At 36.7% G+C, this 14,478-nt stretch overlaps 2 protein-coding genes across 5 annotated transcripts; one reads left to right on the top strand and one right to left on the bottom strand.

Annotated features, from left to right (window-relative positions):
• Positions 1-1,642: 1,642 nt before the first annotated feature.
• On the top strand, positions 1,643-3,258 carry sst5 (somatostatin 5). Its single transcript, XM_042759666.1, has 2 exons — positions 1,643-1,882; positions 3,000-3,258. Exons 1-2 carry the CDS (start codon positions 1,751-1,753, stop codon positions 3,189-3,191), a joined length of 324 nt encoding a protein of 107 aa, XP_042615600.1. The 5' UTR covers positions 1,643-1,750; the 3' UTR covers positions 3,192-3,258.
• A 439-nt stretch (positions 3,259-3,697) lies between these two features.
• On the bottom strand, positions 3,698-12,541 carry LOC109094014 (thyroid receptor-interacting protein 6-like). Of its 4 annotated transcripts, XM_042759664.1 has the most exons (11): positions 12,412-12,541; positions 11,926-12,044; positions 10,474-10,696; positions 9,070-9,227; positions 8,682-8,786; positions 7,807-8,370; positions 6,726-6,819; positions 6,456-6,625; positions 6,171-6,349; positions 5,855-5,975; positions 3,698-5,497 (listed from the first exon to the last, which is right to left on the bottom strand). In XM_042759664.1, the coding sequence occupies exons 3-11, from the start codon at positions 10,685-10,687 to the stop codon at positions 5,366-5,368; spliced, it is 1,737 nt and encodes a 578-aa protein (XP_042615598.1). In that variant the 5' UTR covers positions 10,688-10,696; positions 11,926-12,044; positions 12,412-12,541; the 3' UTR covers positions 3,698-5,365. The 4 variants fall into 4 exon arrangements, with proteins under 4 accessions (XP_042615598.1, XP_042615597.1, XP_042615599.1 ...); XM_042759663.1 differs by lacking the exon at positions 11,926-12,044 and having other exon boundaries at positions 10,474-10,697; positions 12,413-12,502; XM_042759665.1 differs by lacking the exon at positions 12,412-12,541 and having other exon boundaries at positions 6,726-6,816; positions 11,926-12,379.
• Positions 12,542-14,478: the final 1,937 nt, after the last annotated feature.

The raw sequence follows: 14,478 nt of genomic DNA on the forward strand, positions 1-14,478 counted from the left end.
AAAATACAAGTCATGTTAGGGCAATGATTTTTGTCTGTGGTGTCTCCATCGAACGTGCTGATAAATGAAAGCGTTTGACCAAGCTTTGGATCAGCAGCACGTACAGAAGAAAGAAAGAATCCATGTGAGCGCCTTTGTTTAGGGAATATTTGTATGAGTGTGTACATTGATAACTGAGGCACATGCTAAATAAATAAAATAAAATAATTATGTGACTATGTAAGTGCAATGTATTTGTAATCAAGTTATATCAAACCACTGTGAGCCTGCCATTTAGTGAAAATTCTTCTTTATGCAACTGTAATATTTTTTATGTACAGGTACAGTGGATTCAGAAAAAAATGTCGACATTTTAATTTTTCACATTTTGTTATGTTGCAGCCTTTATGCTAAAATGATTTAAAATTATTATGTTTTTCAAATACAAATGTATTTAAAAAAATGAAATGAGAAATTATTAACATAATAAAATATTAAATATTATTATTTAACAAAATTATACATCACACACACACACAATTTTGTTTCATGTTTCTATTATATATATATATATAAAGGTTTGTCTGCACCTTTCTCATAGGCTATAAATGTAGCTCAGAGTGCAGGTCAGAATATAACAACATTTTTATTTAATAAACAAATGAATAATTAAGGATAGAACAGTAACAGCAATATTTGTTTACATATTTATTTAGCTAAATTTAATTCAGCAGCCCATTTCATGTGTAGAATGTTGCTTAAAGTGCAGGTCAGAATATCAATATTAATAACAAAATATATTAAAAAAGAAAGCACAATGATCGATAGATAGATAGATAGATAGATAGATAGATAGATAGATAGATAGATAGATAGATAGATATATAGATAGATAGAGACAAAATAAACTTCACGCATGTTAAACCAAGGATGAGACAGGCCTCATTTACATGCTCAGCATGATGCCCATAGCGCTGACATGCCCACCTCTCCTTTGTAAATGTTAATGGCCACCCATTGAGACGGCCAAGTCTGAGTAATTGCCCTCTGAGATCTTGAAGTTGGTTTATGTGTGGGATTTAGACTGTCACGTATAGCTGCAAACATAATTGATATCATCCACACACGAGTATCAAATTTGATACAGGATCTCTCTATATACTGTATTTGCAACGCAGTCAACTAAATCACCAGAGATGGAAGACGGTGTGAAATAATGACAAAGCAGACCTATTAACATTTGAGTCACTTTGCATCATTAATCCCTTAGTCTAACGAGGACCTCATAGTGAGAACAAGACACAGAAATGCATGGCTCTTCAAATTGCAAGTGACACCACACGCCTTACCAGAACATAACAGCATCATCACCCTGTAATAATTAACACCCTACCAGTTCATTAGGACCTTTCCACTAAAGTTAATAACATTTCACCTGTCAAAAAGGAGTATATTTAAGTCCTAGACAATCCATTTTTACTTGATATATTGTTGCAAATGACAGAATTGATAATGCTTCTGATGCAAAAGTAACATCTTGGTGTGACCTTATCAAACATCATTCCTACTGGGACTGAGAGTCCCTCCCCATGCACAAATGTCTCTTCACCCTTCAGCCCTGCTCCTCTACACCCACCACACACCACCACCGTCCTATGTGGTTATGTTTCGACCAATACATAAACCGACCCCAGGATGCCACCTTTGGCGCCTATAAAAGCCTGTCATCCTTAAACCCCTCCAAAAGGCAGTGTTTTACAGTCCTGAAAAGATGTTCTCCCCTTTACAGGTGGTTTTGGCGACTCTGTCCATGTCTTTGCTGCTTTGCAGCGTCAGTTCGGCACCAAGAGGAGACATGCTGCTCCAGCTGCTACGATCAGAAATGGATCCCAAAGAGAATGAGGTAAGACAGAAACTCTTCTACAATTTTTTTTATTTATTTTAAAATTCCATATTTGATTCAATGTGTTAATTGTTTCTACTCCATTTTTCAGTGTACAATAAAAAAATGGCAAAAATTGTAAAAAAAAAAAAAATTCAAAATTGTAAATAAAAAAAGATTATTGGAGTGTTTTACAAGAAATTTCAGTTTAATTTCATGCTTAATTTAGTGTTACTTGCCATTTCTTTATAACTATTTGTAAATTTGACTGAATTAATTTGTGATTAAAAATGGTTTCAAAGCCATTTTTGAGCATTTTGAAACAATTCTATCTCAGAAATTGGTAGTATATTTGGTAAAACTTTACAATAAGTTTTAATTTATTAACATTAGTTAACTACATTAGTAAAAATTGAACTAACAATGAAAAAATACTTCATAAACCATTTAACAATCTTAGTTCCTCTTAAACTTTTAGTATAGTTGAAGAGTTATATTTTTTATTAAGTAACATTATCAAAGATTAATAAATGTTGTGACAAATGTATTGCTATTTGTTAGCTAATGCGCTATTGTTAACTAATGGGACTTGGAAGTGTTACCATTAATTTCAGCTGTTGGCTCAGTTCCATTAAATACTACAGATACAACTTTTGCTTTTAGTATTCATTACTATATATTGAATATTTAAGAATAATTACTATTTTAGAAATATTTTTCATGTTAGTTATCTAATGTTAATATATAAACCCTTATTGTTAAACGTCGTCAAATTTACTAGCAATTTCTGAGTGAAAATTGTTATTAAATTGTACACTGAAAAATGTCTTTAAAACAAATCTCACTAAGAAATCGTTAATGAATACCACAAATAATTACAAATAAACAGCAAGTAACACATTTAACAAAATGTGAAATTTCAAAGTTGAAAGAATGAATGGTATTTTCTTTTAAAACACACCAATAATCTTTATTCACAACTTAAAATTTCAGTGCACTTAGTTGTGAAGGTAATGTCTGTGTAAATATAGAAAATAATAACATGCATGTCTAAGCACCAAAGCAAGTTAAAATTAGAGTCTTGTTTTTCTTTTTGACAGTGAAAAGTTTCTGAATCATCAATCTTTTCTCTCTTCAGCTTCAGGATTTCTCGCGTTTGCTTCTTCTGAAGCAGCTTTCTGAGTCAGTGGCACCTGAGGAGAAAGATGCTCTTGAAAGCATTGATGATCTTGAGGCTCGTAATGAAGTGGTTCGCCAGATTCCTCTCTCCCAACGAGAACGCAAAGCAGGCTGCCGGAATTTCTACTGGAAGACCTTCACTTCTTGTTAATCAACCTGCTTGGTTTAAAATTTCAACACCATTTCAAACATTGTTATACTTGTGTAGGCATCAATATTAAGAGGATTTCTGGTCATGTGCATACATCATGGATTGTAATAACCAATCTATATGTTCTTCAGTTTCTCCTCTTATACCATCTGTATTAACAAACAATGTTCTTAAATTCACTAGCACATGACACCAGTGATACTATTCCAGTACAAGAGACTGTATGCACTTTTATGTACTGTATTCTATAAAGTATCTGTTTCATGGGTGGAATTGATTGCCAAGTGATTATAGTAAAGTTTAAATTAAATTAAAACAATTCTTGAGAGGTTTTTGTGTTGACCATGCAACAATGTCATTGGACTGCCTCTGTAATAAAGCGTGATCAGAGAAAGTGTGTTTATGTGTGATTGGCTCTATGCAAACAGCAATTGTCTTTTTTTTTTTCACAGTTCATCAAATCATAAATCAGAACATGGCCAGTACAAACTACAAGTCAATACACATTTGCAGTAAAAACAGATGAATTTATAACTGAACCTTTTCTCTCCCTACAATCAACATCAGAGAAAAAAAGCAAACTCATCCAACCATGCCCTGAAATAAATTGGCTGCTTACAAAGTAAATCAGTCATTAAAACAGACTGTGCAGTTCCAGGGCAGTTTATCAATTAGCAATCATCTGCAATGACGGGTTTAGAAAAAGTTTTTTGGCAGCAAACTGACCAGATGGACACTATGTTGGAATACTCTTACAAACTATTCCAGACAAATCAATAAATAAAGCATGCAACCATCTGAACCACTTTATGCTTTTAGTTTCTAGATAATTGTGTCATTCATCAAATGCAAACACCAGCACTTAATTATTTTGCTTCAAACGATCAACAGCTTATTTGAAACCTTTTTATATAACAGCATTAAGCAATTGATGCTTGCTGCTACACATTATTCAAATAACAGACCATTAAAAATGCATTTTGACATAATACAAATACAGAAAAGATGTAAAAAAAAAAAAAAAAAAAAGCCAATCAGTAACAATCTGTGTAACAATCTGAAAGTAATTTCTCTAGTACGTACTTTACCTCCTTGTAACCTTCATACTTGACCACTTACATTCTGTTAGTCAAAATTGCAACTAAGTTCCTTGATGTTATGGGTTGTTTCTAATGAGAAGCCACATTTGTCATTCATCTAACCTAGTAGATTCCTTTCACTAATCGCTCTCTATTTCTCTCATATTCAAACTCCTTGAAAATGATGCACCCTGCTGCCAAAACCAAACCACTGAATGTAGCAGAAAACTCAATTACCTGACAGCAGCTACTCAGCTTTAATATGAAATCAACCACTTTGATCAAACACACACACCTGTCAAAAGATTTCCTTCATTGAAGCGGTCATTAAATACACTGACCCTTTATTATCTGACAACACGTCTCATGTAAGAGTTTCAGAAATCAGCATAAACCAGCTAGAGACTGAAGGGAAATCAGAACAAAACAGCTGCCCGTGTTAAACTTTTCCCACCTTTTTACCAGAATTATCATTAGCATCATGATGAATGAACCAATATCAAGCCAGTAAACGAAATACAGTAATAATATCCTTCAACATTCGTGATTTCAAGTATTAAAATAGTGAGTATTGGATATCCGCCGACAACACGTTTTTGTTTTTGAGAGGATAAAGAACAGATGATCTGAAAGGGGACAATATGAAGTGACCCCAACTGCCAGCAGAATTGGAGCATTATTTGAGGAAACTGTGTCATTGTTACTATATTTCCATTAAAGGTTATTATTTAAGTGTTGTAAAAGTGACTGCTTCTCCAAAGGCAGAAATGCACCCTGTTCACAAGACTCCCATTTTTTTTTTATAAACACACATACGCTGAGGATTATACACAAATACCATCATATTTCATTCACCACCTGTTTTTCTATATTCTGGAGGAAACAGCTTTCCAGTGGAACTACTCTAAGCACAAGAGCTATTTTTTTCTCCTCAGCTCTATGCTACCCTGAGAGGGACGACTTCATATTATTTGTGTGATCAACACGTAAAGTCAAGGATGGAAGAAATACCAGGTGGTGGATGTTTAGATAGTGGTACATTCTGAAGAATAACCATGAAGGAGAGAAAGGGCACAGAGTGATGGCACGGGGGCATTAGCAGTCAGTGGAGATTTTGGCAGAAAGATCTTGGATGCGACGGGCGCTGCAGCTCTTGCACAGGATGTGTCCGTCCAGGGGATAGCAGCCTCTTCCCTCACCCTCTGAAGAGAGGAGAAGACCACAGTCCTACAACCCAAACACAGTTTTCTGTAGCACTCATTTAGTCCATTTCACTTATTATTATGCATTTACATTATTTCATATTCAATTTTCAACATTTTATATAAAAAAAATCTCATAGTATTATTCATGCAATTGCAACTGCAGTGTAAATGCATTCATGCCACCTCTGAGCTGCATTTAACAACGTGTAAATACATCTAAATGTCTAAATATGTCGCCTCTCCAGTGCAAAGATGGCTTTTGTTGACGCTGATTTCATTTGATCGCTAACAGCCCTGAAAGTGTTGTCTTATTCTAATTTAATTAAGGCACTGCACTACAGGAAACAACTGCCTCAAAATTTAGCCTTAAAGTTCTTACCTCACATACATAGCAGTTAACATGGAAACTGCGATCCAGTGCAACGATCCTCACTGTCTCCTCCTGCCCAGGCTCTGGCATTATGGGCTGGCTGCATACTGAGCAGCGGGGAGCAAACTTCCTGTTCAAAGCAGCAGCAAACAAGGTTTTAATAATAAAATCCATGTAGTAACTGATCAGACATTTGGTAGAACCTCATATCCATTCAAAAAACAACAACATGGCATTCCACTATCTGCATTTGTTTGTTTATCAATAGAAACAGAGACTACACACCACACAGTAACAGCAAAAAAAAAAAAAAGTTGCTGAGTACCTGTGAAAGTCATCAATACAGTGGATCTGAGATGTGGCATCCACAGTAAAAGGCACTCCATCCAGGCAACAGCCGCAAACCACACAAGTGAAACAGCGAGGGTGGTAAGCCTTTCCCATCGCCCTCAGGATCCGGTCTAGGATGGGCTCTGAGCATTTCGAACAACGCTCAAGTGTGCTCTGTAAACAGAGAGGAAGAACAAGTGAGAAAAGTTTCAATATCAATAGAAAAAACATATAATAAAGGACAGAAACCAAGAGAAGTCGACAGATAAATAGAACTCACTATATAGCAGCTCTCGCAGTAGCTCTTCCTGTCTAGTGCATAGAAGGGCTGGCCTCTCAGACGGGCATGACAGGTGATACAGGTGAAACACTCCACGTGAAACACCTGCTCCATGGCAATGCAACCACTGCCATCTCCCAGAACATTATCCCCACACCGAGCACATCGACCTGAGAAAAAGACAGAGAGAGAAACCCATTACAATGATTGAAACATAAAAAAAGTAAAAGCAAAAGCACAGCAATGAGGATGTAAAATATTGGAGCATACCAAAATATTCCTCAGTAGGGGGATGATTCATGTCATACACTAACTTCTTGGTGAGTCGTTCCAACTCTTCCTCTGGATGTGGTGCTGCCCCCTGCTGGCAGAACATAGAAAGACATTGATAAGTATACTGGACATATGAAACATTTTTGCTGTTCACTTTGTACACGTTATCTGTCTTATACGGATGCATTCTTTATACAGTCTCTTACTTTTCTGAGTTAAAACACACAAAATCATACTACCTCTCAGACATGTTCACATTCACAACCTTTGTGAAATCAAAGTGCAGTTAATTGTATTGCATGTACTTGTAGTGTGCGTCAAATCTTTTCAAGTCTTTTGTCAAAAAATGTACTTGCATATATTGAGAATGTTTCTTAACACTTAATTTAAGTACACTTAAAAAAAGTACTAATAATGTCAAATTAAAAGTTTAACTTTAATTATTTTAAATCATTAATAATGTTTTAATAATCTTTTTGTCCTAAAGTACATTTATTTTGATGTGCTGACTAGCATAATAAAGCACAAGTAGTTGTAATTGTAACTGTAGTGTGTTCATCAATAGAACATTTAAAGTAAATTTCAAATGTGTAATTACAAAAATATTTAAATACAAATTTCAACAGAAATTACATTACAATATATTTTAATTTACCATAAATTCTTGTCACTTAAACCATATTACAAATACAAACAAGTAATCATGCAATTACATATAAAGATATTATATTCTTATATCCTACTTAAGCACTCTAAAAAGTGTAGCTTATTGTATTCAATATAAATGTACACTACAAAACATTTTATCTAATTGCATTGAAGGACAATTGATATTATATATTTTTATTGATTTATCATCAAGCCACATATATCAAAAGTATTTTATTTCGTATCAAGTCAGAAAATAAAGGACCATTCACCTACAATGAATAAATCAATCCAGAAAGATAAAAAATCACTTTTTTCTTCTTTTTAAATGACACTCAATAGAAACCGTGTTCATTTTCATGACAGAAAATTTCCATCTCTGCTACAACTTGACAAACCAGCATCAACCTCACTGACAAATAAGTCTTACCTTGTTAGACTGATATGCTGACACTTGGTCTTGACTCTTCTTCACCGGTGGTCCCTGGCCGGCTCGCCCTCCTGACATATTTCCTGAGCCCCCCTTATAGGCAGCTGGATCTCCATGAGGTTCTTGTGCAGGAGGTGGTGGCGCTGGGTACCAGCCTTGTCCCTGTGGCTCATAATGCGGCCGTTCTTGTTGAGGGGGACGAGGGGCATGCTGGCAGGGTGGTGGAGGGGTGTAAGCTTGCTCTGCCTGCCGTCCGCTCTGAGAATAGGTGACGGGTTGAGCCGTTTTCACCTGTACGGTGAAACGTGGACCGGTTGGCGTGGAGGCAGTGGTATAGGAGGCAGGCACTGGTTGTGGATAAGGTTTGTGGACGGAAGAGGCGACGGAGGAGTAAACATAGTCTGGCTGAGGCGTAGAAGTGTAAGGTGGGGCGGGGTGGTACTGGTTTTGGAGTGGAGGGGGGTAGCCCATTGATGGTCTGCTTGGTGGTGGAGCCCCCATCTGGTTGGGAGGGTTATAGCGGTCAATAGGAAGGTGCTTGCTGTAAGGCACATTGTCATACAACTGTTGGAAAAAATGAGAGAATTTTATTTTATTTTTTGCATACAAAATGCAGATTTTGGGCAGACTGAGACTGGAGTTAACAGACTTCACAGAAAATCAAGTAGTGTATCATGGGTAGTTTTTGACTAATATTGTTTTTTTGGTGGCAGATGCCAATATCTCAGAGAGTAGGGTGGCTGATGGTCAATAAAGCTGAAAATATTATATCAAGCAAAACGCAAATACTATAAGTTGTGTAGTGTATTCCAGCCTTAACAAACACATTTACTCACTAGCATACCCAAAAGTGTTACAGCATAGGTGTGCTGTACCTGTGTGCTTGAGTTCTGAGGGTGACTGTCCAGGTCAGCCAGCATGCATGTAAGAGAGTCTATCTCTGCATCAATAGTAGAGATGTGCTTCTCTGATCCCCGATTCTGAGCAAACAACAAAAAATGAATTAGAAGCCATGCCAGTATTCTTCAAAATATCCCCTTTTGTGTTTTGCAAATGAAAATAAGTCACAGGTTTTGAAGGACATGAGGGCGAGTAAATGATGACAGAACTTTTACTTTTGGAAGGACTTTCCCTTTTTTTCCATTTTTAGGGATGTTTAAGGAATAATTGACCAATTGAATTGTCTTCCAATCCTATTTAGAACACCACAACAAGTCCTGCTGAATAATAATAATTATAAATGAACATGCAGGCATCACTGACATGAAGTTCATGGCTGGTCATGTGGGGGTTCCATGTGTGGTGGTCTTCTTTAGGTCCCTGGCCAAGAGCATAGTATCGGTCTCCTAATTGTGGAGACAAGGGGTGGTAGGTAGTAGACCCTGAGCGATCATCTTGATGCTGGTGTTGCATGGTTACACCTGAGCACACAAACATGAGTTCAGCTTACGAAGCACAAACTGTCAAATAGATTCAAAGTGTGTCTTAAGATAAAAATTCAACAAAACAGATAATATTACAAGCTTCATAAAATTTTCTGTGTTTCATATATATCTGTGTTTGTAAGGTTGACAATTCTAAACAGTTTTAAACGTTGTAAACACATGTAAAAAGTTTTAAAGGGGACATCGGATGACATTTTTTTTTGCATTTGTATGGTTCCTGGCATGTCTGTCATCCAAGAAATGCTGAAAAGAAAACACAAGTCTAGTTTGTTATGGGCTGTCTGGGTCTGAAACTGTGTCATTCAGCGAGCGGTTTCAATTTGCAGCCGGTTTCTACATAGATAGTTAGCTATATAATTAAGACTACCTCCAAGCCATATATGGATATATTCATATGTCTTGTGTCGACACGCCCCACGGAAGAGAGGGGTGGGGTGAGCAGTAGCTCATTATCATTTTTAGAAATGTGCACCAAAACGGGTAGCTCTGAACAGAGCTGTTTTTTAAAAAAGGTAAAAAGGGTGTTGTTTTAAACAACCATTGAGGAATTTTAACCAAAGTATGTTACAGACATTTCATGAGGTCCCTAAAGAATCATACCAACTTGTGGAAAATGGGCATCTGATGTCCCCTTTAACTACAAAAAGTATTCAAATATGCAACCCATAGATGTACCAGAAAAGATCTGGGTCATTTTTGCACTTTCTTCCATCACTGGCCATAATTCTAACCTTAAAATCAGGATTAGGCATAAAATATTGTCTTCAGAATCATCATACATGTGAAATGAACAAACAATTTTAGCCTGGCTCCTAAAATTAGGAATCATGTCTTTGTGGCAGTTTTCCGGCAATTAAGGGAGAATGCAAACCTTATTCACCTATAGCTGTTGAAAGCAAAACCTTATTCACAAATAGTTGTTGAAAGCTAAACATATTTTGTGAGAAAGTGTGGCATGCATGCTAGAGCAAAACAGGCACTTTTTTAGAAATTAGCCACTCAAAATTGGCAAGAAACAAGTATTGGATTTCATTCAGCAAATATGATGCGGGGCAGTGTAATCTATTTAAGATATTTAAATTCTAAACTACATGGATTTACTTGATTAAAATCCTTTTTAAGTGTATCAGCAGAATAAAACAATTTTCTTCTCGGAGGAGAAAACATGATGCATAATCATGCACTAAAAAAAGTTTAAATGTTTCTGTTATAAGTCTCTTACCTGAAGGTCCAGTAGCCATATATCTTACAGGCATACCATTTCCTCCTGTTCCACCATTTTGGTCATACATGCTATATTTGGGCCTCTGGTCGGGTAGACCTTTCTTGGGAGGTCTGTAGAGAGCGGGGGCAGAGTGGCCAGAGTGTGACATTGGTGTTGTGGCTCTATCTGGGCTACCCAGGGTTCTTGGAGGCAGCCAGTTGGGGCCAGACATACCAGGTTTTCAAGGACAGCACAAAATGTAAATGATGTCACTGTTGTGTAACTTCTTTAATTTAAAGTGTCTTATTTGTACATTCTGAACATAATTACCGCAAACCTAAGAGTTAAGGCCCTAAAGCAGTGCTGTCCAAGTTTGTAAAAATGCATAACTGTAACTACACAAAACAGGTTGATGTTGGGTTTCCAGTGGCAACGCATGGTTTCCACGATAACAATAGGTGCTAAGTTAAAAAGCAGGAAAAGGCAACCATTCTCAGCCAAAAGGGGAATTCCAGGGTTCCTTAGTTGAATTGCATTTCTCTCTCACACATGCATTCAATTCCCACAGGTGCACAGCACTCGCAATGTATTCGTTCCTTTCTCAAGTCTCCCATTGGAACAATAACCATTGTTCCCAACACTTAATCCACAATCCTTTATCTACAGAGTCTGTCCATGAAAATAATATAGGAAATGTTGAGTAATGACCAATTTTTCATTTGTGCCATCTGGTGTCCGCTGGACAATGTCCTGTGTATCCAAGTGCTGAGGAGTGTTTGTTATTATAAGCTTATGAAAACAAAGCAAATAAACCTCACAACAATATAAGAGTCTAACAAATGCTGTACAATAACAAATACAATAAGAAATGATCTAATCTTAAGTATTAAAATACAAACACATCCTTTAAAACTGTGCAGGATGGTCCAGTTTACGATGGTAGCTGGTTTCTAACTGGTAATTAGCTGGTTGATCAGTTATCATAACTACCTTAATATAACCAACTAACGTTAATTGCTGGGTTGTTTGTTGCTGGTCTTCCAGCTTGGACCGGATAATAACCAGCTATCATGTAATGGAACAAATAACATCTTGAGATGGATTTTTCACCTGTGACTTTTGCTCTGATCTCTAATCACCGCAGTGGACTACATCCAAACAAATGTGCAAGTTTGCAACTAGAGTAATGTCCAACCTCACCGCCTTGGATTGCACTGCAATCCTTGAAAACTCGTAATCAAAGCCGGGGATTGTTAGGCCGATGAATCACCCGTATGCATGACAGTGTTTTTCATCGTTTAAAACCCGTTCATCTACTATAGCCTATATAGTGTTACATCGCAAAGTTACATCGAATGATAAAAGCGCGCCACTGCCGCGCATGAACGTTTGCGATAACTCATCTAATGTAACTTGTGTCCTGTGTTTACTGGGTTGTTTAAACAATAGGACGTTAACAATTTCCCGTACCTCTTGAAAACGCCGCAGACTCCCAGTCTACCGAGCATCTGCTTCTCCTCGCTTCGTTTTCATCTGCAAATTCAGCTTATGAAATGAACCGGCGCGCTGCGTCCTTGTGTCTGATATTTCTATAGGGTTTCATTTGTAAAGTTCAGTTCATGCAGTCTCAGATGACCCGTGCACAACTAAGTATTATATATTAATGAAACTGTTAAACATTATAAATAAACTCTCTGAGCATTAAATAAAATATAAACTATCGTTCGCTCTATCGGTGAGTAACAATAAATCCAGTTTATGTGTTTGTCAGATAATGCGAATACTGCAAGTCGCCTCGGCTGATTTAACCGAGATTTTTTCTTCTAAAAATGAACACTTTAACACGCTGTGAGTAAACACTATCAGCAAGCTGTGTTCGCTTTAGGTTTGTGGTTGACCTAATACACTTGTGAAGTACTTTTTTAGCTCTCTGTCGGTGTCATTTTAGCAACCTACTTTTCCTGGAGGATCCAGCAGCGTCTGACAGAGGCCTGTGTGGAGCAGTCCAAACGCATGACGTCACATGGCAAGCTGTTTTAACATTTACCTGTACACTATCTAGGATCTATTTTTACGTTTCAGTACAATATTTTTCTATTGCTATTAAGAAGATAAAATAGAGACTTTTATCCCTTTTTAAAGTTTGTATTACATATTTATCTATTCACATAGTTACACTTTCCCAGTGCAAATTAAACACACTCACACCTATTTTACAGACATGCAAAATTTCGAATCATCTAAGGCTACTTGTAAGACTTTCAATTGAAATTTTAAATGGCGATTAAAATTACTAAATTGTTTAAATACATTTTATAGGTTTTTATATTAGCTGCCATTGTGGCTGGTCATTAAATACTACAGACAGATATAATCAGTGTGCGATTTGTGAACAAACCAGAGGGAGATGTTTTGAAAATATAGATTTTTCCCCCTTGAAAATATATCACAGTGGAGCTATAAATATATCGATTATTTTTGGCATCTACAGAAACATTTTTAAAGGGGTCATATGATGCTTTTTTAAAGATCATTATTTGGTCTATTTGGTGTAACAGAATATGTTGACATGCTTTAATGTTCAAAAAACACATTATTTTTCAAATACTGTACATTATTGTAGGTCCTCTATGCCCCGCCTCTCTCAAATGCATAGTTTTCTACAAAGTCCCTCTTCCGACAAGAGCAGTCTGCTCTGATTGGCCAACTGACCCAGTGCATTGTGATTGGCCAATCACCGCAAGCACTCGTCAGAAATGTAACGCCCCTTTCCATAATCGCCAGCTTCATCTTTCAAAATAAATGTAAAGACAGTTAATAATGTCCTTAGTTTTACCATCAGTTCAAGCCCGAAAGGGGAACAGAATCGCGTGACAGACACAGTGATGAAGCTCATATGTGTTTGCAGTACACAAGCCACGGACGGTTAAGACAGCTGACTCCACTGTTTGACCCTGTCTCTCTCTCTCACAAACACACGCAACTTATCCAAATATCTCTTTGGATTTGAGACTTTAGTCTTTGCAACTATACAGATCTTCTTTATGCACCAAGAGCTTGTAACACTCCAAAGAGTAAGGAAAAATTTTAATCGCATCATATGACCCCTTTAAAACAAATCTTTTGATTTGACCATTATTTATGACAATACTTGGTAACAATGACTCTAATAGTTCTGATTTCTGCTAGGAATGCAAAATCATATTCTGTAGTGTCAGATAAAAAACGCGATAGTACTAGTGAAACTGAAAAAGGTACTAAGAAAAGTGACCATTGGATTACTTACTAATAATTTAGAGATCAGTGCTAGTAACAAAAGAGAAACAAAGATACTAGTTAGTTTAAAGGAATACATGTTAAATTGGCTTTCCATAGATGTCGGGGTGTTGTGAAGCATATTTTGGGATACCCGCTGTGTGTGTCCCATATTGGAATGACATATGGTCCTTGTAAAGGAAGAGAAAAATAGGGATTTATTTATTGCCTAGGGCAGCTTAATCCAGGGCATATCACTTGTTCTCAGATTGTAATGGAATGTTGAGCTGTCTTCAGTTGCACTTTGATAGATGAATTTATTATTTAACTCTTGGAGTTGATTAAACCAGCCAATGCAAAAGCAACTAAATAATTAACAAAACTGTAGAGTGTATGGATAACAACATGCATGTCCATTATTTTAAGTCTTTGTAGAAAGCTTACAAAATTAATTTTTGGGTCCAATTTTAACCAATTAACAGAATCTCAGCCCTCTTGTGCGAGACCTTGAGATTTACTTGCCAGGTTTGGTTTTGTCAATAACCAATTATTACAACTTCATTTTTAATGAAACACTTACACAATGTGCTCCACTTAAACTCCTGCCTAGATAATATCTGCCCTATCACCTCCAGACCAGCATGTGAAACACCCTCCAGCGTCTGGCTCTCTGAAACCATACGTGACCATCAGACTAAGCTCTAGGGCTCTTGAGAGGAAATGGCTGACATGAACCAGTATCAGTTTCTCTTCTCCTCTTTCTCCTTT

Source organism: Cyprinus carpio, chromosome A7 (genome assembly GCF_018340385.1).
Source record: "Cyprinus carpio isolate SPL01 chromosome A7, ASM1834038v1, whole genome shotgun sequence".
In the NCBI taxonomy this organism is placed as follows: Eukaryota; Metazoa; Chordata; class Actinopteri; order Cypriniformes; family Cyprinidae; genus Cyprinus; species Cyprinus carpio.